Raw genomic sequence first — 25,657 nt, 5'->3', positions numbered from 1 at the left:
TCTGCGGGAGACAAAGGAGACACCATGGCCTCAAGGCACCAGCGTGCACGGCTTAGGGTGACTACCAGGGTGGCCTCTGTAGCTGGAATGGTGAATTTGGAATCCAGAAACCAGAATTCTAGGTCCATTTACATCATTCACTGAAATCTTCCTCTTCTGTATTTAAAAAAAAAAAAAAATTCTTCAAACCTCACAGTTTTAATGACCTCAAATATCATCCAGTCTGACCCAAAGGGAATCACCACTTCTTAGTGCAATAGGCTTAGGTTTCTCGAAATCTCCTGCTAGCCTCTCAGTGTTCCGGCGTCTGGCTCATGAATACACGCTTTCGGAATCCTTTTCAGATCTTGCACCCCAGAATTGACGGCTCTGACTACTCTCTCATTTCCGCCTCTCCCACGCCCTGTGTGTGGAAAGTTGTACTTGTTTACATCATGTTCTCTCCCTCCTCTAAGTTCCCTGAAGGCAGGAGCTGTCTTACTTATCTTTCTAAGTATCTCAGTGCTTTGCACAGTTCCTGGTTCTCAGTAAATACTTATTCCATAAAAGAATTGCTCCACTGCTTGGAGCCTCAATGCCCTGCATCACACGGACACATCCTGACTTAGCTTCTCTTTGAAATATTTGGGTTCTTTTTTTTATTTTTTATTTTTTTATTTTTGGCTGCATTGGGTCTCTCTTGCTGCGCGTGGGCTTTCTCTAGTTGCGGCGAGCGGGGGCTACTCTTCGTTGCAATGCGCGGGCTTCTCATTGCGGTGGCTTCTCTTGTTGCGGAGTAGAGGCTCTAGGTGCACGGGCTTCAGTAGTTGTGGCTTGCGGGCTCAGTAGTTGTGGCGCACGGGCTTAGTTGTTCTGCGGCATGTGGGATCTTCCTGGACCAGGGCTCGAACCTGTGTCCCCTGCATTGGCAGGCGGATTCTTAACCACTGCGCCACCAGGGAAGTCCCAATATTTGGGCTCTTGATGGGACGTTTTCTTCCCTCTCTCGTGATTTCTGATTCTGATTCCAGAGACAACCAACGTCAGCAACATAGCCTCAAAATATTACGTTGAACCATATAAAATTTTCAATATTCGATTGACCCACAAAAGCGGTAATTTCATAGAGAGTAAAAGTCAATAGAATTGTGAAATACTGAATTTCTTAAATTATGATTTTAACATTCGTCTGTTACTAAGTGATCAAAAAATTAATAATGATGCTGAACAGCATGATTAAGACGCTGTATAAAATTCACATATTTAGAACTTTTTCTCAGCTCTTAGATAATCTTCATTCAAGTCTTCAAGGATTATTTCTAAAAATTGAGCACACACTAGACCATAAAGGACATCTCAATAAATATCAAAGAAGTGAGAGAGTGACGTTGACATATATACACTACCAAATGTAAAATAAATAGCTAGTGGGAAGCAGCCGCATAGCACAGGGAGATCAGCTCGGTGCTTTGTGACCACCTAGAGGGGCGGGATAGGGAGGGTGGGAGGGAGAAGGAGGGGATATGTATACATATAGCTGATTCACTTTGTTATACAGCAGAAACTAACACACCATTGTAAAGCAATTATACTCCAATAAAGATGTTAAAAAAAATCAAAGGATCAGTAAAACATATGTGCTATATTCTCTGCCACAATATAATAAAGTGAGAACTCAATTCCACCCCCCCAAAAAAGAGCCAAAAATACTCTTGTATATTTGGAAACTAAAAATGGTTCTTTTGATACGTTATGTATGCATGGGTCAAAGAGGAAATCATGATAGAAATTAGAAATAAAGCCAAGCTGGTTTGTCATGATCTGATTTTTCCCATTTTATTCAGTCAGTGTGATTTAACATCTGATAACGTCAGCAAAGCTAGTACAGCAGGCCTCAGGAACGAAAAAAAAAAAAAACAAGCCTGGTTTTTCGTGGGAAAAACTATAAAGTCTTAATTAAATAGCTTATTTATTTCACCCATTTGTCCATAGATTTTGTGTCTAGATTTTATTCAGGATTTCCTCCATTTGCCTCCCCAGGGCTGACATAAGAAGACCCTCTGCCATCAGAGTTGAAAAGCCAGTCCACAGGAGCGTGATTGCCGGCGTTGAGAACTTCCTGTGTGGCCCCAAGGTTGCCATCATCCAAGGCTCTTCTGCAAGAACCTGCAAACTGTGGACGGCGGAGGGAACACCCCTGGGAATATTTGGAGAGAAAACCAAATGGCATCTCAAAATACCAGCGGCTTGCCTTTACCACAATAGGGTCCTCGACCCATAATCTCACATCTAGATGAAGCTGGTAGGCAATCCTGTTGAAACAGGCATCTCCCCTGCTCCTGGATGTGGGCAGATCTGATCGCATTTCTTTCCAGTTCCAAGTCAATGGAAGCACAAGAATAATCGTTTAGAACAACCTATGCTTCCCAATCTGGGCAATACACCCAAGAGCAGGGGGATGTATTTTGCTTCACTGCTCATTCCCCTGTCCAAGTAAAACACTTCTGCAATGTCATGTGCATTAGAGCACAAAGGAGAAAAAACTGTGCCAAGGTCAGCAAGAGCTAAAATCTCTTCTTTAGGACTCCAGTTCAAAAAGTCTTAGGAATTCCATCAGCAGCACCATAATGTCAACATTCCAAAGAAGTCCAGAGTCCCAGGACCAGGGTCTAGGATGCCAGAGAAAAGATGGAGAGAAATCCCCATAAAGCCTGGGATTTTGTATAAGGGCAAAGGCTAAGAAGTGGGAAGCAAAGAGTGAAATCCTGTCCACACCGTTGAATCTGAACACCATCCGAAGAACGTCCCGTTTCACTAATTGGAAGGTCGCCCTAGTAAGCAGAAGCTCGATGCCATATGACAATGTCAGGTAATCAGCTCAAATCTCTCTTCCTTTATGTCACTGGGGACTGTCTCTGGGTGTTGGTAGCAGAGCCTTCCTTAAGCAGAGGGTTTGACCAACCCGTCAGCTAGGATTTTAGCAACATGGATGAGAAAACCACTTTTTTAAAAGTGGATGTCTTTGTGGTGTGGTAGAGGGGATATGGACATTTTTCTTTCTGTATTAATTTCCTTTAGAGTTATTATAGTAAAAATAATTTAATAAGTAAAAGTCATTGTGTTAGACGGAAAGCATTCACCACCCCTAATTTGACTCAATGTGGCTCAAAAGACAAGGGTCCAGTGTAAAGGATCCATCTTGTAAGAAAGTCAAGGAGAGGGCATAGAAATTTACACAGAGCACAGGGGTGTGGGAAGAATGAAGCTGGAGGCCCTTTATCACTAGTCTGTTACTCTGGAGTTTCCATTCCTCCTGATGGCCAAGAAAAATAAAAATTGCCAATTAAGGGTAACTTATTCTGTGCTTTGAAACATTTCACTTTGACATTAACTCAGCCTCGTTTGGATAAATCAAGAGTCAGCTCACAAGCTATTTCTTCCCTCTTCCGTCAAGGGGTCATTTCTCCCACTCCTTCCCAACAAGGACCCGGGTGCAGAGGGAGGTGGCAGGCGTCCTCGGCGTCCTTGGCTATGGACCTGTCTTGTCTCTAAATGTCCTGGGCTGGTGTTTACGCAGGTGTGGCTGATCTTGCTGCCCCTCGTGGTGTCCTGCTGGCATCTGCTGCTGCAGCCCATGGTCCTGTGGCCCCTCACATCACCAGGTCCCTATGCGTTGTGGCCTCCTGCTTCCTTGCCCTGAACGCAGGTCTGTGCCAGGACTACCGCTCTCAACCCCTCGGCGACCTCTCACCGGGGCCACGAGGAGCCCAGGGCCCTGACTGTTCCCCCACCTCCAAACCCTGGCAGACACACTGGGAGCGCATGGTGGACCCTCCCTCACGCCTTCCGGGGTTTCTGTGAGGGCTTCTAATGCCTCATCACCCCCTAATTTTGCTTAAGCCAGGTTGGGGCCGGGGGCGCTGAGGGCGGAGACAGTCACTTCTCGGTGGCCGAGCTGCGACCAGCATCCTAACTTTTCCCCCAGAACCGCCCTCCTGTGGCCACGGTCTCCACGTCCTCTTCCTGTCCTGTGGACACTTCCCCGAAGGCATTTCCTCTGCCTGCTCTGCACTATGGCTTTGACCCTCCTTGATCTAGCCTGGCTCTTTATGTGTTAAAGGAAACATTGTGGAACTTAGAAAACCCTTTCTCTCTTCACAAAGCCTGGCTTCTACCTCGCTGTGGATTCGAAATGCCATCTGGAGATTAGGATCTTAAAATTGACTTCATTTTCTTTGCTTTCTGCTTTAATAATCCTAATTTTCTCCAGGACAGTGGGAGCTATGTCAGCTGATGACATAGGATAAATCAAAGTGGCTTTACAAGGTTATGGGCGAGGTATAGGGGAACAGCAAGAAACAGCACGTTGCCCGGGACTAGTAACGATGTAATCATTACCACCTACAGGTCCAAGACCTGAGAGTCTGAGGGAAGTGTTCTCCAAACCCAGATGGAGAAAGTGTGTAAAGAGAACCAGTACCCTTGGGTTGGGATCTTCGCAGGCTCAAGGCAACTTCTCAGGGAAGGAACAAGACAAGAGTAAATACTGGCGTCGTTATCCTCCCTTCTTTTGATCCCCCCTCCCCCACTGGAGCATCCCACTGGCCAAACCTAACTGGACACCAGAGGCTGGGGGTCCACTGATAGAACCCAACTGGTCAGCTCCAAGATGGAGAAGAGTAGAGAGTGGATGTGATTGACGAGATCCAGCCTAAAAGCTTCTCCCTGAAAGGGGAGCGGGGATTGGATCAAGTACAAGGGTGTACAAAAAAGAAAACAGTATTGGTATTTTTCAAAAATATGATATCCCTATAACATATGTCTGTCTTACCCATAGTTCAACTTCTATCAGTGTCCATCTAAGTATGTATTACAATCAGACAGCTATTAATTTGCAAAGTGCTCTGATGGTGACAACAGCATTTAGCCCTGAGTGCTTTCTGTGTGCCAAGCACTGTGGAAAAACTTCTTGTCGATGTTCTTTCATCCTCAAAAGAAACTTCTGGGGTCAGCTTTATTATTAACATCTCCATTTACAGATGGGGAAACCAAGACTAAAAGAGTTAAAGAATTTGCCCAAGGTCATACAAGCTAGCCAAGGGCGCATATAAAATATAAGACCAGGCTCTCTAAGAGGGGCAGGGAGCAGGGAAGGACACATGGGACCTTACCATCAGCTTCTAAGTCACAGCTGATGGTCGCCATCTGGAATGGTGGGGGGGGCCCATGTCACCAGATGGTTTTTCGAGAGAAGTTTGTAATCCACATTGCATAGAAAAGGTCCCCATTTTTTAATTTACTTATTCAATTTACAGTTTTCATTCAAACTGAAAAAATGGCTGATTTTAAGTATACAATCAGGACGTCCAGTGTGCAACTTCTGTTAGACTGGAAGAACCCTACCCCAGCACCCCTGCACACACGGCTGTGATGCTTGTCAACAGCCTTTACAGAGCTACAAACCAGGAATGTTTGTTTCCTGTCCAATTGACAACCATTGTGTTTGTAAGTCTAATAATAATATTTGTGGTAACCAGTATGAATTAAGTCTCATGCTAAGGACTTCACATATGTCATCTCATCTCATCGTTACAACTACTCTGCAATTTACATATATCTCGTTACCCACGTCTTCCAGATGAAAACACAGGGTTCAAAAATGCTGTCAGAAATACTGTATGATATCACTTATATGTGGAATCTAAAAAATACAACAAACTAGTGAATATAAAAAAAAAAAGAAGCAGACTCAGAGATACAGAGAACAAACTAGTGGTTACTAGTGGGGAGGGGGAAGGAGGGAGGGGCAATATAGGGGTAGGAGATTAAGAGGTATGAATTATTAGGTATAAAATAAGCTACAAGGATATATTGTACAACAAGGGGGATATAGCCAATATTTTATAATAACTATAAATGGAGTATAGCTTTTAAAAATTGTGAATCACTATTTAGTACTCCTGTAACTTATATAGTATTGTACAGCAACTGTAGTTCAATTTTTAAAAACTTTAAGTCACAAGCTAGAAGATAATAGAGCTAAGGACTCAACCCAAGCCTCTCTGACCCCCAAATTAAGCTTTTTCTACCAAAACTAGAAGACTTTCCCCTGCACAACTCTGAGATCCTAGGCACACAAACCAGAAACCCACTGGGAAAAGCGTTTCTTCCAAGTCAGTTACCTGCGATAACCTCAGGTTAATGCATTTTGCAGTGCAGGTTGCTCACCAGCCACCCAAACACAATGCTTCCTAAAAGCACCACGGGCACCTTTAGAACACCAAACAGGAAAAGAGATAAGCAAAGCAAAGCAAAGCGTAGGACTGCCTGTACTCGGAAGTGGGCAGGCTGGTGGAAAAACAGAGTCTGCTAAAAATTAATAGGAAGGCAGAGACTCAGCTGAAGAAATGTTAAGAGGTGCTTCCGTTCCCCCCCCCTTTTTTTTTTTCAATACCTGATGTACAGAGAAAATGTCATTTTTAAAGAGTAGCTTAAAAAAATGGGTTCCCCTTGCTGGAACTGAAAGGATAACATTAAATAAGTAGATTGTATCACTCCCTAGGTATGCTTTCCAAGCCCTAAGTATTAATACTTGCTTCTCTGCATCGTAATTCACCTCCTCCTTTCTGGATGTTTCGGCCATCCCTCTCGGCACAAACAGCTCCCGGACTCTCTGCACCCACACGTCATCCAGTACTTTTATTCCAATACAGGAATAAAGTCCAACCAGACTTTGCAAAGGAGAAAATCCGCGGTTACGTATTTCCATACGCGATGTTGGTCACTAGATTTATTGCCAACCCTTGAATCATCTCTGAATTCCCCGTCTCAAGCTGCATCAAACGTTCTTCCAAATGTTTCCATCGTTACTTCTAAAGTTATAACGATAAATTATAAAGTTTGTCCTTTCAGGAGACTTATAGCTAAGAGACCTTTTCTACGCGGAGCTTAGTAACAGATCTGCCCACTCAATATGTTTGGAACGGATTTCTGTTCCCCACCTTCCCACAAAACAGCCCTGCCCTTGGATCTCTCTCCTCTTTGTAAATAGCACCATCAACTGCCCTGTTGCTAAGGTCAAAACACCACCAGATCCCTTGAGTTCTAGGGTCTTCCTCTCCCTCCCCTGCTCTGGCTGAGGCATCAGCAGGTCCTGTCAAGTCTAACCTCCAGAACCTCTGGATCCCACGCCTCGACCTCCGTCTCCAAGGATGCCACGCCAAAGCGTGCTGCGTCACCGCTACCTGGACTGATACAAGCCCCTCCCACCCGGCACCTCCGCGGCATCCCTCCCCTCTCCAATCTGTCCTTCTCAATTTCGCCCACCTAATCCTCCTAAGAGGCAAATCCAAGCCTGGCATTTTCTCCTGCCGTTCTGTGGCTTCTAGAACAAAATCTAAAATCCTGAGCGTTCCCCAGGAGGCCCTGCCTGCCCTGGCCCTGCTCCAGCCTCATCCCTCCCCACTTGCCCTTTCTCTGTCTATTCCAACCACCCTGGCTTGTTTTCTCATCTTCAAATGTTGCAAACCCTTGACTGTCTCAAGGCCTTTGCACAGCTGTTTCCTCTGCCTGGAATACTCACCTCCCAGTTTCCATTTGAATGGCTTGTTCTGATCTTTCAGGCCTCAGATCCAAATCCTTTTGCCCAAAGAGCCAGGCCACCCAGTTCAGAAGGTGGTCCTTGACAATTACACTCTCTCTGTCCCTTGTTTATTTCCCTTCCAGTACTTTTCACAAAGGACAATTACTTTATGTATTTAGTCACTGACGCTCCTGTCTCCACTCTACCCCTAACACCTAGCATAGAATCTGGGACATCACAGGGAACAAAAATCGAGTGTTGAACAAATAGAGCCCCAGGCACCGTCCTACAGCTCCCACGAAGCACACGCCAGAGTCACAGTGAAAGAAGCCATGTCACTGCCTTGTGTGTGAAAGCAAACAGCCAGTTCAACTTATTAAAAAATATGCTTTCAGTTAACATCACAGAAGACATATTCTAACCGATTACAATGAGCTGGGGAGCGAGATGCAAAGAAAATAAACACATTTAATTTAAAACAGATGGGAAGTGGTCCGTTCCCCCATGGGTGACCTGAGGTAGGGCCCCTTAGAAGGTCTCCTCTTCTTTCCAACATTTTATGAGCATAATTTTTACATGCCAGAATATGCTCGGGGAGGGGGGGATCCCCGCCCCCCAGGAGTCACACGATGGCCCAATTCAGCTTGACAAGGAAAGGCTTAATTGAGTCCTGTGGGCCACGCTCATTTGCATATCTGCCTGGGTCCTATAAATAGTACCGCGCAGCTACAACTTTATGAACAAGCATTCCTGGCTGAGGGGAACCGTCCTCGATCCTTGAATAGGGCACTAGAGACACGTACAATAGCATCTTTATTGAGTGTAGATTTCCTTAATGTGCCAAGATATGCCTTGGGTGATCGGTTCAAATGTTACAACTTGCTAGCAAAGTTGGAGGTTTATGGTGATCAGACACAGAGCAGATGTTCTCCTCAGCTCAAGAATGTTGTTTTTCCTAAAAAACTGCCCGGCCACTCACAACTGTGCAGCACACGAACTGCTGAAGTTGCATCTTTGGAGAGGAGCGGAAGAACCACCATAAGTGAAGAGAGGCTTCAGAAACCACAACTTCAGAAACCAAGTTCAAACCCATCAGAGAAAAACCATGTGCTTTTTTTTTTTTTTTATGGTATGGAGAAAATTCCAGGTTCCTGTCCGAGCTCAGTGAGGACAGTCCCATACGTGGTGCTAGCGCAAGGCTCCCAGAGGGACACTGTTATTTCTAAATCCCTAACGTCCTCTTCTAATTATCACCTCCAGGAGCCTGGGTTTCAGATTAAATTTCTCTGGCTTTCAGGGAAGAACTTAAGCACAGCAGAGATGTTACCACTTAGTGCATCTTCAGATGTGCTAACCACGAAATGCAAAGGCAAAACCATGTCCCGTTTTCTGAGCCCTTAGCGCAGCTGGACACTCTTGACAAATCCCAGAGACAACATTGGTACAAACACGACCTTGACTTTCTGCTCCTGACTGACCCTGGGTACCACTGTGGCTCTGCAGTGGAGTAATCATGCCCGAGACTCTCCCTTCCACGTAGTTAATATTTTTAGTCTACTGTCTTTCATTCCCCTCTATCTATACCCGATACTTTGTCCTCTCCCCATCCACCCTTCCATTCATCAACATGAATTGAGCGACTACCTCTTGTCAGATACAGTGCCGCATGCTCGGAGACACTGGTGAACAGACAGAGGCTAGGACCTCATGGAACATAAAATCTAACAGTGGAGACAGACATGAAGACAGACCATTGACTGCACCCTTGGTCATTACTAGAATGGAGATGCTTGAAAGGGGCTGGGGACCAGAGGGAGGGCAGGTCTACATCAATGGTTGGGACAATTCGTGGACCACACAGAAGAGGAAGTGAAAACGAGGGGTCCCCAGTAGGATGGGAGTACAAAGGAGGGAAAGGGGGAAAGTGTTACATTCCCAGCAGAGTGAGAAACACAAGCTGAGTCACAAAAACCTGAGGGCCCTGGGATGGTTCAGCCCTCGGGGGAGCGGAGAGGGGATGAAGTGAGCAGGGTCAAATCAGGAAGGACCTTGTGGATCTTGCCAAGAGGGATGACTTGGAGGTTTGAGAGCCACTGAAGAACTGTGTTCAATACTCCCCCAAAATACTCTCTTTTTAATTGATATCATGGGAAATGGGGAAAACAGAAAGAGGGAACACAGTTTGACGTGTAGTATATTAATCCTACCCCATAAAAATGAAATGCTAGGCCTTAGCTGTAGCCTGCCCTCCTGTGTTTCATCCCTGTAAGAACTATTTTCTTTCATTCATTCATTCATTCATATGCATACACACACACACACACACACACACACACGCACATGCACACATAGATACCTGTTCTCCAATCTTCCTGCTACTTGGGGGATACTTTCACCCTTCTCTCATTCTACTATATGCAAGAATAAGCTGACGGCATCAATTCATTTTCTTTCCAGATTACATAACCTTTTTAAAGATTTGTTTGTTGGGGACCATTTCTAAAGTCTTTATTGACTTTGTTACAACATTGCTTCTGTTTTATGTTTTTTGGTTTTTTGGCCGCGAGGCATCTTAGCTCCCCGACCAGGGATCGAACCCACGCCCCCTGCATGGGCAGGTGAAGCCTTACCCACTGGACTGCCGGGGAGGTCCCGTACACAATTTTTCATGAAGTTAAGTGTTCCAGTTCACCTCCTTCCTCTTAATGACCACATGTCAGGCCACTTACTTAGGGGCAGTTGAATCCCTCAAGAGAGTCGCAGCTGATGGTGGGGTTTATGTGTAGAGCTCTCCGTGGGAGAAGGAAGGAGAACAAGAAGGAAGAACTGCCTGAAGACCAGACCTCGCCTTACAGTCAGATGCTGCAGAAGGGGCAAGGGGCCCAGACCACGGACGACAAAACAAAGGAAACAGGGGGCGACAAGGCTGCTGAGGAAGGCCCTCCTCCTGGCAAAACAGAACCACGAAAAGATGCCAAGAGTAAGGCCAGCTCAGGTCTGCAGGCCCGGCCCATCCTGGTGCATCTACAGGCATCCTTCCATTTCGGGAAATGGGGCTCTGGGCCTGGCGGCTTCTGGGGCAAGGGCGGAGCTGATGTGATGGGACACAGTGAACAGGGCGGGAAATTAGGCTGTAAAACTCAAGTCTGCAGAGCTACTACTCTTCATGACTTAACGTCTGGCTCCAAAACTCTCATTTCCATACTTAGGTAGTATCCAGGGTTGGACCGAAGACGGCTGCTCCCAGTGAAACCAAAGGCCACTCAGGCCAATTAGCTCAATAGCCACAGACTGTGTCCTGAGTCCCAGAGGGTCAGCCTCACCTTTTCAGGGAGAGAATCTGATTCTGGCCAAGGACCCAGGATCCCTTACCCCATTCGTTGCCTTTACTTCTGCAGAGTTGGGCTCTTCCATAGGGGCTCAGTCTCTAAGCCCACAAAGCACATACCTGAGCCCCGGGCACACCCTATCAGGTAGGGAGCGGCCACCAGCCAATGAGGTGTCTCTTCAAGAATGGGGAACAATCACTTAGTGCCAACGGTAGATGTCAGAGCAGGGACAGCAGTGACCGAGCTGGAGCCCAGGATGGCGACTGAGCTGGCCGGAAGCAGGTCTCCTTCTTTCTCCTTTCGTAATGTCTCTCTCCTGTTCCCACTCTCTCTGTCCTCTCTCCTCTGCCTCACCTCTTACCCAAGGACTGACTTTTCTCTGCCTGTGGCTCTCAAAGCCCTGATGTACCAACACAGGGTTAACACAGGGAGAAGCCTGCGCTCTCTGTGCCCAGAGCCGGGCAAGTCATCTTTGCATGTCCATCTCCTCTAGCCAAAGAAATCACACCTTTGGTAAAGACATCTGCACAATGTTTCTGCTCTGAGTGTGCCTCATTGATAGAGGAGAGGAAAACAGGAGTGTACTGTTTAAGGTGCAAAGTTATCTTTCGGCTTCATTGACTAACTGGAAGATGCCACCCTTTCTGATCATTAACATGGAGCTATCAGTTACTCCAAGTGCTAAACCAAGTGACAAATTCCAGTTGCCAGAGCAGGGGTTACATAAATTCTCTGAATTACCCCCAGAGCCCTATTCACACAGAATCAGAAAGGGTTCTTAGTTATGCAGACACTGCTCACGTTTTGCAAATCACTTTCTATTCCCTAAGTCTTCTTGGTTTCAGTCACATTGAGGCCAATGAAAACTGTGATATGATATGAACCAGATAAGTCAGAGCTCAGAAAATGGGTCTTTTGCAAAGCCTGGTCCTACTCCGCAGGATTGAAACTAGTACTTAAGAAGCATTGTGGGGAAGGGGAAGAGGAGAGAAGAAATGCAGCAAAAGTAGACGGAGAGAAAGAGGAGATTCTTTATCTCGAAGCAAAGCAAGTGCAAATGCCAACAGAGTTCAGAATGAGCTGTCAACTTCAAAGGCACCAGAGACAGACGTCTGGCCTTCTCCTGTCTCCCAGCTCAGACGCCTTCTGAGGGTCTGCACATGAGCCCATAGCTTTCCCAGACACCTCCACACTGCTGTGTTGATTTTCTCCTACCCCTCCAACCTGCCTAATGTATATTCCCCTCCAGCTCTGCTTAGAGATCAAAGCCTCCTTTGCTTTTTCACCTTAGTTTCATGCACCAACCATGTGTACAAAGTCAGCTAAGTGACAAGGACACTAGGGAGTGTGTAGGATACAAAAGGGGATTCGTTCTTTCATTCACTGAATATGTTTTGAGCACCCATTCTGCTCCAGGCACTGTTGCAGGTGCTGAAAATACCTGGGTGAATAAAACCAATAAAGATCATCCGAAACACTAATGCAGAGTATGCATTTACGCACCCTATTCCATTTTCCAACTCATCTCCAGCCTCACAGAGCAGTGTGGGGAGAGGGTGGATTTGAACACCACTCCCATCCACTGATGGTCCCAACTGGGCCAAATAAAGGACCTCAGGAGAAGATCGGGGCTTGGTCCCTAAGGGAGCAGTGCTTTGGAAGCTTTGGAAACTATCATGGGAGCTTGCAGTTCAGAATCCACATTCTGCACCCATGTGAGCCTGTCTGTTTCTTATTTTCCTCCCACTTGAAAGTGATTAGGATTTTCTTCCATTTGGGGGGTTTTACCCACATCTGACCCTGAAAGCCTCAGGAAATTACAAAGCAAATTTTCCAACAGATGCTTTTTACCAGTGTCAGTCACTCCTACACAGCTGCTAATTTGCCCTCCCTACATCTTGCAAGCCTGATGCATACGAAAGAAGAGAGACCGGATGGCCCTGCTTGCCTGTGGAATGCCCAGCTCCAAAGCCAGGTTGGTTTTCACTGCCTGGTTAGGCGCCCCTAAACCAATGGGGATTCTGCCAGGCAAGAGATCCTGGCAGGAAATACCCAGAGACGGAAGATGTAAAGATCTACGGTGGAGTGGTGGGGAGAGAAAAGAGACTGAGAGATTGAGAAACGTTGAAAAAGAAATGGGCTTGCTTGGAAATGTGCGGTTTCCACAGCAATTTTTGGAATCTCGGTGCAGAGAATAGCAGGGGTGACTGTATCTGAAGAATTCGCAGCCGCTCCCCAACTGGAAAGTCAGGTGTTGTATGAAATCTCGAACCACAACACTTGCGTATAACCCATCTCTGCTTGAGGGTATCTGGGGAGATTTCGAAGATTGCAGATGAAAGGGAGAGTTTGCTCCAATTTGTCAGAGTCGGGGAAAATCTTTCAGACCAATATTGCACATTCTGCCTAAACATGCTCAAGACTAGATGGCTGAGCAGAGCATGATCTGGTTTTCTCAGAAAAGAACAGACGATTGAACGAGAAAGGAGAGTGGAGAGAGCAAAATCTCAGAGAGGATGAAGGGTCCACCCCTTACATGCTGTCTGGCTTCGTGCAACTCTTGCCAGATCTTGGTGCCATAGTTTTTCTTGGGCAAAATGGAGCTCATCATACTCAGATCCTCAAAGAATCACCAAGTTCGGAGAGATCTTAAAGGTCATAGTCTGACCACAAAGAGCCTGACGCATAGTAGGCGCTGAATAACTCTTGGATTCATCGCTGAAGTCATAGAGGAAAGGAAACAGCATGTGAATGTGTGCCGGGATCCTGTACCACATCCCTGCAAACGGTGGCTCCATCTACCCTTCAACGTCACCAGCGATGGGACCATCTACTGAGATGGGCCACTCTGTCTTTGGCGGCTCTGGCTGTTAGCATTGTGTCCAAACCCCAGTCCAAACCTGCCTGCCTGTAGCTTCCTTCATTGGCTCTAATTCCACCCACTGGGGCTGGTCAGATGATCTGTTCCCTCTTCTACACGGCAGCCTTCAGATATTTGAAAGTAACTGCTGTGACCCCCATTGGATTAATTCTTCTCCAGTCTAATTATGCCCACCTCTTCCAGTCATGCCCCAAAGAACGAAGAGAGTTTTAGGGTTTTCGTTTTCCGCACCATCCTCATCACTCTCCTCTGAGTGAGCTACAGTTTGTCCAGGTGGCCTTGAGCTGAATTCGAGGATTCAGCTGTGATGGGACCAGGAAGAGAAAAGTGGGTCCAGCTCCTGTGTCTACTGATGCAGGGGGTGGCCTTGCTGGCACGTATCCTGGCTACACTCCACTCATCTTACCCCAGACCTGCATATATTTTTTACACAGACACTCAGATAAGGGGACTCAGAGGCAGAGAGCAACTCCTTCTTGGGTCTTCTCTGCCTCAGACAAAATTAGACACATCAGGCCCAATGGGTGATTCGCTATCCTGGTTAAATCTGTTTAGGCCACCCTATTCCCCATCCCACGCCATGATCCAAACTTCCCATGAGTCCGTACTGAGGAAGAGGGGCATGCCCGTCCTCCCCTTCTTACTAATTGCATCAGTATCAAGGGATCCTTAAATTATAACAAAAACATTGAATTTTTCCATGCGCATGTTAACACTGGTCAGTTTGCCAAGTATTCTCCAATACCTAGGGATAAACCTCATGAAGTAGGTGTGTATATCAGACAGAATAGCATTTGACCTGAAGAAATGAAAAGAGAAATTTCCACCAACACAAAGAGTGTATTTTCCCCAAATGACAAGGTGTCCAGAGGAAGGCCGGGAGGGCTAGTAGGTGGCCCCACGATAGCATCAGAGACCCAAGACGTTCATCACTTTCTGCTTCTCCTCATCCCCCCGAGATGGCTCTCTCCTAGGCTGGCTTTAAAAGTCAAAGGAGGTGCTGAATATAACAGTAGGTGTCCAGCAAGCAGCAGCTGCTATAATTGTTTTAGAATTTTTGAGCATCTACTCCATGGCAGGCCCCATGTTAGGAGCTGGGGATTCAGAAAATAATAACACAAACCTTGTTCTGAAAGAAATCCTAGCATTTCTCTAACACTAAAAATGCTCCCCCCCCTCCACCAGTTCAAAAGTTGTCAAATAGAGATAAAACTTTAATCCAATGAAATTTGACTTTTTGATATAAAGACTCAGAGTTTTCTTGGCTCAGTGAAGCCATGTCAAAAATAAAAAGTACTGACTCCACTCAAGTGCTGTAATCCACAGGATTATTATTTCCACCCTTAAAAGCCCCCCTGGTTTGACTGCTAAATTATAGTCAGAGGAGCAAACTTGACTTTGGTTGTACATGTTTGAATCATCTGTAGGGCTTGTCCAGGGTCCCACCTGCCAAAACTCAGATGGATACGGCCTGGGGTGCACCCTTGCTTTGGAATTTTTTAAAGCCCCCAGGAGTCCCCAACAGCCCCCCAGGGATGAGAACCACTGCTGTTGCCAAAGCTTGATCTTTTCCCAATGGTGTGAAAGCGAAATTCCCCTTAAAGAGATGGGCAGAAGACCTAAATAGACATTTCTCCAAAGAAGACATACAGATTGCCAACAAACACATGAAAAGATGCTCAACATCACTAATCACTAGAGAAATGCAAATCAAAACCACAATGAGGTGTCACCTCACACCGGTCAGGATGGCCATCATCAAAAAATCTACAAACAATAAATGGTGGAGAGGATGTGGAGAAAAGGGAACCCTCCTGCACTGTTGGTGGGAACATAAATTGATACAGCCACTATAGAGAACAGTATGGAGATTCCTTAAAAAACTAAGAATGGAACTACCATATGACCCAGCAATCCCACTACTGGGCATTTACTCTGAGAAAACCATAATTCAACAAGAGACATGCACCACAATGTTCATTGCAGCACTATTTACAATAGCCAGGACATGGAAGCAATCGGCGGACAAATGGATAAAGAAGATGTGGCACATATACACAATGGAATATTACTCAGCCATAAAAAGGAATGAAATTGAGTTATTTGTAGTGAGGTGGATGGACCTAGAGTCTGTTATACAGAGTGAAGTAAGTCAGAAAGAGAAAAACAAATACCATATGCTAACACATATATATGGAATCTAGAAAAATGGTTCTGAAGAACCTAGGGGCAGGACAGGAATAAAGACGCAGACATGGAGAATGGACTTGAGGACACAGGGAGGGGGAAGGGTAAGCTGGGACAAAGTGAGAGAGTAGCATTGACATATACACACTACCAAATGTAAAATAGATAGCTAGTGGGAAGCAGCCGCATAGCACAGGGAGATCAGCTCGGTGCTTTGTGACCACCTAGAGGGGTGGGATAGGGAGGGTGGGAGGGAGACACAAGAGGGAGGAGATATGGGGATATATGTATACGTAGAGCTGATTCACTTTGTTGTACGGCAGAAACACACCATTGTGAAGCAATTATACTCCAATAAAGATGTATAAAAAAAATAATAAAGCCTACGACAAAGTGAAAAAAAAAAAAAGGAGAGAGAGAGAAACTCCTAAAGACATAAGTCAAAGAGGCATGGCCAGCGACAAAGCATTTTTCCATTTACTTTCAGCGAAGAGATTGAAATTCAACACATTTCACACCTTTTCAAGCCACCCTCCCAGGTCTGGACGGCTGCTACTTCTAGTAGACAACCTGCCTCTGGCTGGGGAGTAGCGGGGGTAGTATTGAGAAAAGATTAAGTTGCCCACATATCCAAGAAGGCTGTTTTCTCATGCTGCTCATTCAACATTTACTGTCACCTGCAGGTATTAAGCACCTACTGTATGCCAAGTTTCATGCTGGGTGCTGGGTTTTCAAAGATCAGGACAACGCAGACTCCGCCTTAAAAAGCTCAGAATCGAACGCCAAGATGCAAAGCTGCCCTTTCTGTACAAGAGAAGTGCTTTCAGGATCGAGGGCACGGAACTAGTTTTGAGGTGATAAAGAATCATTTCTGAAACTTGCTCAGTCTTCTATGAATATCTGTATCTCTCTCCAGGGTTTAATCACTTCTGGAGAGCAGCCTCTTTCTAATTTCCCCCTCTGGGCCCCCAGCCACCATTCCCCTGCCCCCTCAAAAAATTACTACCATGGATAGGGTCCTAAAACTGGCCAGGATGCCATAATATTTTCACAAGGAGAAAGAGAAATGTGAGGCCACAGGCTCCCCTTCCCTCACACCTCCTAACCCGCCGGGTCCTTCTCCCACACGAAGGGTGCACTCCACACCCCGGGAACGCGTCCTGCCCTCTTCTGCCTGCGGAATAGTCCCTGATTGCAAATGCAGCAGGAAACCCATCCTCACTGGCTGAGGAGCCTTTGGCAAAGCCCAGGGAAGCTGGAGTCCTCTTTTTAAGATAACCACTCAGCTGGTGGCAGCCGTTTGACACAGAGAGCGATGGGAACCCTGGTTTTGTAAAATTAAGGCTGGATTTGGTTTGCCTGGGTCTAAACAGGAACTTTCCCCCCATAACATCACAGGCTTCTACAAAGACCTGAAATGCAACCTGAGAGGCAGCGCAGCTCGAAGGAAACCAAAGTCCCTGTTCAACAAAATGTTCTTTAAACCCTCACCCCCTTTTATTTGTTTTATAGACATTTGCTGAGAGTCCAATACGGGGGAGATGCCGGGCTGTGCTAATCACCCACCACTGCATTCCCACCCACTAAAAACATCAGAATCCCACTAAATTTTCAGTGTGTTTTGGCAGACTCCAGAGAGAATCATTCTGAGTTGTTGTTTTTTTTTAATACCGACTCTGGCATCCTGGAGAAGGTGCTATGTTACGCTTACTTCATGCTCTCTCTTCATTCTGGTAGAAGAGCAATGCCTCCCTCAGGCCGCTGGAAGGATGCAGGGACCACATCAGCAGACACCTCTCTTCACAACATCAGCTCCGAAAATCTGGGGCAAAGCCAGTGAGCAACACCAAGGTCACGGCTGGCCCAGCAGAGGAAAGCATCGAAGAAAACCTAGAGATGCAGTCTTGCCGCGATTTACCCCCTCAGTGCCTACGTGTGGGAGAATAAATAACTGTCCAACAACATTAGGAAGTTAGATTACACGCAGGCGAGGTTGCATCGCGCCTGTGAAAGTTAGCCAGCATGGACACGAGTGACGGACGAACACAACGAGATCATTGACTCTAAGAGTTGGGTTCTTTTTTCTCTTCTCTCCTCTCCTCTCCTCTTCTCTTCCTATTCCTCTCCTTTCCTTTCCTCTCCTTTCCTTTTCTCTTGTAGAAGGGAGCCTTGTATCCCCAAGTTGCTTTAAATGCAGTCACACGTAAAGTCTAGAACATGGATTGGATGACTTCTAGGTGCCTTGGGACCCTAGATTTTGTAATTGAATTTGGCCAGCCAGCCTGGGCTTGGTTCCTTGAAGGCTGGTCATGGACGAGATGTCCAGCTTGCATACAGATCCTGAAATTGCTGAGAAAACTTCAGAAAACTCCTCTCTATCTGGGAAACCAGTACCTGTCTCCTTGCAACAGGGGGTGTACTGAGGCATCCACTCACACAGCGGGCAGCAAATTTATCCTGCCACCTGTTTTCCTACAGCTTGCAAACTAAGAATGGTTTTCCCATTTTTAACAGGTTGAAAAAGAAATCAAAAGAGGACTGTTTTGTGTCACAGGAGAATGACATGAAAGTCAAAATTAGGTGCCCATGAATAAAGTTTTATTGGAACACAGCCAGCCACGCCCACTCATTTACATATTTACATATTGTCTGTGGCTACTTTTGTGCTACCATAGACCAGATGGCCCACAAAGCCTAAAATGTTTACTATCTGGCCCTTTGCAGAGAAAATTTGCCAACCTCTGCACTCAAGTAAAAGAATAATCCTGCACAAAGGCAGAAAAATGAGAGGCTCACATAATTCGTTCTTTAATTAACCTAATTAAATGACCCTGTTGGAGCCTCTAGTGATCTTCTCTACTCAGTTAAACCCCCAGAGCAAGAATCAACTCAACTCATATGGCCTTAGCAAAACAACTTACGAATAATGCATGTGGCACGAGACTTGCCCACCATGCTGATCACATTCTAGAAAAGCAAATTAGAACATCACATGGGTTCCGTTGATCTCCTAACAAGAGCTTTCATTCTTGGCTCTGGGGTGAGAGTCTACTTCTTTCTCAGTTCCACCAGCTTCTTCCTTGTTACACTGTGGGTCAAACACGAGAAATCAGCCGTGGTCCCAGTGAGAAGGAAGAGAGTGTGGTGGCCGGGTCCTCAGGGTGCCCTTGCTCTCCTCGTCCCCTTGGAACAGATTGGAAGCTGCCGGTCCCCCTGGGAACTGTCTATCCACCTTTGCTCTCGAGTCTGAGCTCCACCAAAGCCGTGGGACGAAGCTGGGAGTTGTCTCCTCCGACTGCAAACAGCTTCCAAATACATGATGTAAGTCTTCCAAGGACCCCCTTTTTCCTTTATCCTTTGCAGACTAAAAAGTAGGAATGTGCCCCATCCAGGGGTGAGCTCAGCAAAGGAGGCGTTGAGACCAACCCAAACCAACGGAACAGGGGTAATTGGTTTCTATTCCCCGTCCTGCCCTGATGCCATGCGAGACCAGGGCGGGGAGAGAAAGGAAGCCCCGAGCACAGCTCGAAATGCACTCAGCATAACCCTCACTGGGGATACCTAGAGAGAAAAAAGAAAATCCTCAAAACCGGACAGGTGTCTGATGTCCCTAATGGTTTCTTCCACCCCAGGCCCCTTCTGTCCCTCCTCCTCGCCCTGAATTTCTGCTTCATGCCACTGTGTACGGTGTTGAGTCTACATCCCACAACGCCTTACCCTCCGGTTAATGGGTTCATTTTGCTTTGTGTGAAAGAGATGTTTTCGAAAAGTTTGGTGGTAACATAACCTTTTCTCCCTATTGTCCTAAAATCCAGAAATGGCTTTCTTCAAAACCTAATTGTTCGCTCATGTGACAAACTTCTGTTGAGCACTCACCCCCTGACCTGTAGTCTATGTAGATGGATAATCTACATAGATGGATAAGACGCAGGCCCTGTCCTCAAGGACTTTAGGGTCTAGGTGGGACATGACCAAGTAGAGACCCACTCACAGTAAGTCAAGTGGGGGACACAGACCCTTGGGGTAAATGCTGCGGAAGCCCAGAGGAGGAGAAGCCCGCTCTGACGGGGGTGGCCCGAAAGGCCTCTAGTAGGGGTGCCACTTCACTGGAAGACAAAATCAGAGCCTGGAAAGAGGAATGGGAATAAGGCAGGGGAAGGCGGGAGAGGAGAGGGACAGGGAGGTGACCCAAGTGCAAAAGAGGCGCAAACTACTTTAAAATGTGATGGTGGTGAGGGCGGGGATGCTGCTGATTCTCCTGAAGGCAAAGTGGCCCATCAGGGGAGGCAGCGGAGCCGGAAGAGGCTGGCGAGGGGGTCTCTCGCACGGTTCACCGCAGACACAGCTCTGCTGGCAGGCAGCTCTGGCCCGATGCACGAGGCTCGGGGTGTTCTGGCCCCGCCGGCGGTCCAGCGCCATCGGTCTGTCTCCCTTCCAGGCGGACTCCTTGGAAGAGAGCGTCACCCGGAAGCTACAGATGCAAATTTAAGCCTGATGCGAGAGAAGGTGACAGAGAGACCCTGAGAATGTCCTGTCACCTTGCTGGGTATCGGTTTCTCCATCTGGGAAGTGGGCGTTTTGACCTCGAGAGGCCCTAGTGGCCTCTGATTTCCGTCGGCGCCTCCACTTGCCCCCAGAGCCTCTGTGCCCGTCGGCATCCCCACGGTCCAGGCACGTTTCTGACCCCCTAATTGGGGCGAGGTTCCCGTGGCGACTCCAGCCGTCCACCCCTCGGCACCCCGCTCTGCAGGTGTCTCAGCCAGAAAGGCGGGCACCCTCGGCTGCCGGCGGCCGGAATCCATCCACCACCGCCGTGTGGCCAGCCGTATCCCTGTGTCTGCGGGTGTCGAAGAATCGAGAGGCTAGAGAGGCCCCCCCCAGCATCCTGGGGGGGCCCCATTGGTGCTAGAGCATCAGTCTCCCACTGGCCACTCAGGCAGAGCAAGAGGATGGACCAGTCCTTCTGGAGAAGCTGACGTACAGGCAGGATTTGGGACTCTGTTATCAATCCCAGGGGGCGAGGCCAGAAGAACGTAGTAGGGAAAGGTGAAGTGGTCAGGGGCTGGGAAAACCAGGTGAGGGCAAGCGTCACAGCAGGGGAAAGGCAGGGCCTGGTGCCGCCAGAGGGCGGGCCCAGCAGAGCTGCCTTCAACAGGGACGGGGAACTCGTAGACTTGCATGTGGGCAGGGAGGGTGCATGTGGGCAAACTCTCTGGCCCGGAAATCCACTGGCACCTAGTGTCAGTGTGTCTCCTGGTGCAGTGTAAACGGGGCTCCTAGATGCTTCAGCGTCTAGTAAAAGTGAGATCGGAATCGAAAGACCGGACCCTCCATCACACGTCAGATCCCGCCTCCTGCCTGCAGGAAAGATGGTCTTTGACCCATGGCATTCTTGCCATGCCAGTTCCATAGAAGCCATGTCGTTTCCAGGCTGGCACAGACCCTAAGCAATAATCCGCCATAATAAAGAAGATGTGGTACACGTTTACAATGGAATACTACTCAGCCATAGAAAACAACAAAAAGAACAAATAATGCCATTGGCAGCAACATGGCTGGACCTAGAGATTATCATACTAGGTGAAATAACTCAGACAGAGAAAGACAAACATCATATGATATCACTCATATGTGGTATCTAATTTCAAAAAAGAGAGAGATACAAGTGAACTTAGTTACCAAACAGAAATAGAGTCCCAGACTTTGAATACAAACTTACAGTTACCAAAGGGGGAAACGGAGCAGTGGGGTGGGGAGGGAAAAATCTGGAGGGATAAATCCATATGTAAGATAGATAATCATCAAGGACCTACTGTATAGCACAGGGAACTCTACTCAATATTCTGTGATAACCTACTTGAGAAAATAATCTGAAAAAGAATGAATATATGTATAACTGAATCACTTTCCTGTACACCTGCAACTAACATGACATTGTAAATCAGCTCTACTCCAATAAAATTTAAATTAAAAAAATAATAATAATCTGCCATAGAGGCGGGTAGTGAGTCAAGGTCCCACAGTGAGTGGCAGAGTCACAATTAGAGCTTGTGCCCTGACCCTCCATCCACTGTGTCACAGCCCCAGGGACCATGGAGGGATGGCCCTTTGATCTGCATCCTGAGGCCACAGAAAATTAAGAAAGGTACCTGGAAGTCCAACTCATGAACGAGAGGCATGAACAAGAGTGCCTCTTCTAGAAAGCCCACCCCGCACCTTGTCTTGCTGTGAGCCTGTGGCCCTCGGTAACCACGTGCTACCTGGGCTCCTCACCACAGGTGCACGTGGCCCACCTGCCCCAGAAGGGCCCTTTCCAGCACTTCATGGACATGAAGGCAGAGAGGAGGCTGGCCAGCCGCAAGGAGCATTGCAGTCGCTTTGGAGATATCAACGTGCACAAGTGCTCTCAGTTTGGGCAGATCTTCTGCCCTTTCCAGGCCTTTGCCACCACGGTAAGCAAGCTTTTCTTCTGTACAGGGTTGTAAAGTCTTTTAGTGAGAACCTGGACAAAGCCTAGTTCTTTCTTCTTTTGAGGGATGCATTAGTCAGTTCTGGCCACAAAAGTGCTGCGTAACACATCACCCTAAAACTCAGTGGCTTACAATGGCAAACATCTATGCTTCTCCCTTGCTAGCTTGCAGGGAAATACATTTGTTCCACTTTTGTTCACTGCGAGCTCACAGGGTAGAAGGAGGAAAGAACTGAGAACAATAATCCCAGCTACCACAAGACTAAATCCAGTGTACCTGAAGGTCGGTGACCCGAGGTTTAGGGGAAGAGCTGAAGGCAGACGGCCGCAGCAGTGTTCAGTAACATGGCCATTTCCAGAGGAGGAAGAAGTCAGGGGAAAGGGAGCATTTTTGTGATAAAGGAAGATGGTTCTGGTTCCTATCCTTCTTCCTCACCTGTTACCTTCTGGACCCAGGTCAACTCAAGTGGGACTATTCCAAAATGCATTTCCCTGAAAGGATTACTGTTATATCTTTGTGGTACTTTCTAGAGATACATTCTTATCATTTTAAAATTTGACTCACTTGGGAAGTATGAATCACTTGGGAAGCTTGATGAAAATGTAGAGCCCCAGGCTTGTAGCATACAAGGGGGTCTTGGGTGGGGCCTTGGAATTTCCTTTCAAATTCTCTATTCCCCACATTGATGCATCATTATTCAGCAGGGCTTCCCAACCCTGTTCACTTCCTGGGCGCCCCTAAGGCTGAAGGGGGCCAGTATGTCAGGCCACCTGTAACCCATTCACAGCTCCACAGCAGACACTGGAACCCGGGTCAGAAACTCTCACCCGTTGGTAGTTCTCACTCTTTTCTGAACTTCACAGTCACCTGGGTAATTGGCCATGCTACTCCCCAGGCCTCCCCCAGACCAATGAAATCAGAAGCTCTGGGGGTGAGTGCCAGGCATCAGCATGTTTTAAAGCTCCACTGGTAGGGTGAGCAGTTCACCCCAGTTTTCCCAGGACTGACTTACTCACTTTTCCTGGGACTTTCCATCTTTAGGCACTAAACGCCCTGGGTTTAAAACTGAAATGTCTCGAGTCCCTGGAACTCGTGCAAACCGGAGGGTTGGTCACTCTGTCCACACGTGATTCCGATGCGAAGCCGAGTTTGAGAACCTCCTGGAACCCAGCCCAGTTCCTCGTATCCCAGGTCACTGCTGTCCCTCTCTCCATTCACTGCCCGGCATCCCCTACGCAGGGGCCCCGTGCCCAGAGCCCAGCACTCTGGAGCATCCAAGAATGGAATTTCAACCCCACCCTCAAGGAGCTTTTACTCTGTTAGGCAAACTGAGCCACGTGCTACAAACTCAAACATAATGGAATAATCATAACAGCCGCAGCACACATTGATAGACCCAGAAGGAGATGAGGGTTATCCAAGTTGGATAATGCTTTCTGTTAGATCCAGCCCCCTGAGGTCTTGCTGAAGGACGATGTCTCCAGATAGGGATGCCCTCTCAACGCACAGGGCCACCTGGGAAGAGCAAATCTCCCAGGAACTGGAAACAGTAGGATCCTTGCATGGAGTTCTTACTATGGGGCAGGTAGAGTGCTAAAGACTTCACAAAGCCTTGAGCCTCATGACCTTCATCGTGTTAACATCACCCTCATTTTATTGACGAGGAAATGAAAGACGAGACATGTTAAGGGACTTGCCCAAGACTGCAATTAGTCAGTGGTAGAGCCCGAACGTGAACCTGCTGTGCTGGAGCAGGTACCCCCGACCTCCATGCTCTATTTCTTTTTTTTTCTCTTTTTTTAAAATTGAAGTATGTATAATACAATGGAATGCCACTCAGCCGTAAGAAAGAATAAAATAATGCCATTTGCAGCAACATGGATGCAACTAGAGATTATCATACTAAGTGAAGTAAGTCAGAGAAAGACAAATACCATATGATATCACTTATATATGGAATCTAAAATATGACACAAATGAATATATCTGTGAAACAGAAACAGACTCACAGACGTAGAGAACAGACTTGCCAAGGGGGAGGGGGTTGGGAGAGGGATGGACTGGGAGTTTGGGGTCGGTAGATGCAAACTATTACATTTAGAACGGAGAAACAAGAAGGTCCTACTGCATAGCACAGGGAACTCTATTTCATTGCCATTATTCTCTGCCGATAGGAGATGCAAAGACTGGTTTTCCCCAAAGACCTGCCCGTAAGTCCGCACATGCAGAGACTGGGCGTTTCGTGCACCACCGAAGGGAATCTTCAGGATTTATCCTTGTCTTCTACAGAGCTAGGCTTGGGAAAGGACACCAACAACCAAGAGAAAGAGAAACCATCAAGCCACATGAAAACACCTTTATTCCCCCCAATAGTCAAAGCAACAAAATCCAGTGACATGAAATAATAAACATTGCAAAACTGCATTCTGGCCTCTCGCTGCAAGGCTTCAGGTTAAAACAGTTAATATTCCCAGGACTCGAGTATACTGAGATGTTCTCTAACCTGACTTGAATTCCACCAACACATCTCCATGTGAACATTCAGGGAAAGGTGAAACCCTCAGAAACTGCAATGCCCAGTGAGAACTGGATCCTCCATGAGTACACTTTTCTCAGAAGTCTGCAGATGCAGGGGAGGGGACGGTTACAGTTCAATGAATCAAGGGCTACACTCTTTCCATCCTTCTGGTCTACCATCACCAGCGTGTTGCATGGTGACCTCGGGGTTAGCGCCTCACGGTCACAAAACAGTTGCCAGTGCACCAAACGCCACATCCTCACAGGAGCACATCCAACACTGGAAGGCTGAAGTTTCTCCCCGTGTTACACACACACGTGCATATGCACATACACACACATCCAGAAGGAGAACCTCTCCCAGGAACCACTCAGCAGATTTCCCAGCAATTCTCCTTGGCTAGGATGTGGTTTGCCTGTACCATAATCACAAGGGGAGCCGGGAAGACCAGGATTGGGTATTCACGTGGGGGGGGGGGGGCGGGGGGAGTTCTCCCATCAGGAAAACAACGTAGGAAAACGGCTGGTAGGAAGCAATGTCTGCCACCGTGGGACACTCTCTGGTTTGCAGCTCAAACCATTAGAGTGAGACATTTTAATTTATGCTGAGTGAAAACCTATCGTCTTATAATTTCTAAGCATCCATCCTAAGGTTGCTGCCCCACCTTACATAGCTTTCACTTTTTATTTTAAAAGCATTATATGCTTATAA

At 47.1% G+C, this 25,657-nt stretch overlaps 1 protein-coding gene across 1 annotated transcript; it reads left to right on the top strand.

The window, feature by feature from the left end:
• Positions 1–2,828: 2,828 nt before the first annotated feature.
• LOC118886605 lies at positions 2,829–22,813 on the top strand. The gene is made up of 5 exons (XM_036836576.1): positions 2,829–2,848; positions 10,348–10,541; positions 19,119–19,279; positions 22,237–22,436; positions 22,711–22,813. Exons 1-5 carry the CDS (start codon positions 2,829–2,831, stop codon positions 22,769–22,771), a joined length of 636 nt encoding a protein of 211 aa, XP_036692471.1. The 3' UTR covers positions 22,772–22,813.
• The last annotated feature ends 2,844 nt before the right edge of the window (positions 22,814–25,657 follow it).

This window comes from Balaenoptera musculus, chromosome 20 (genome assembly GCF_009873245.2).
Source record: "Balaenoptera musculus isolate JJ_BM4_2016_0621 chromosome 20, mBalMus1.pri.v3, whole genome shotgun sequence".
NCBI classification, from domain to species: Eukaryota; Metazoa; Chordata; class Mammalia; order Artiodactyla; family Balaenopteridae; genus Balaenoptera; species Balaenoptera musculus.
Note: the sequence above shows the minus strand (reverse complement) of the source record. Positions and strands in the feature narration are given on the sequence as shown.

Coding starts and splice junctions, on each gene's coding strand:
- LOC118886605 (XM_036836576.1), top strand. CDS start 2,829: ATGCCATATGACAATGTCAG. Junction 19,280..22,236: donor ACAGCTTCCAAATACATGAT/GTAAGTCTTCCA, acceptor TCCTCACCACAG/GTGCACGTGGCCCACCTGCC. Junction 22,437..22,710: donor AAGCTTTTCTTCTGTACAGG/GTTGTAAAGTCT, acceptor GTGTACCTGAAG/GTCGGTGACCCGAGGTTTAG.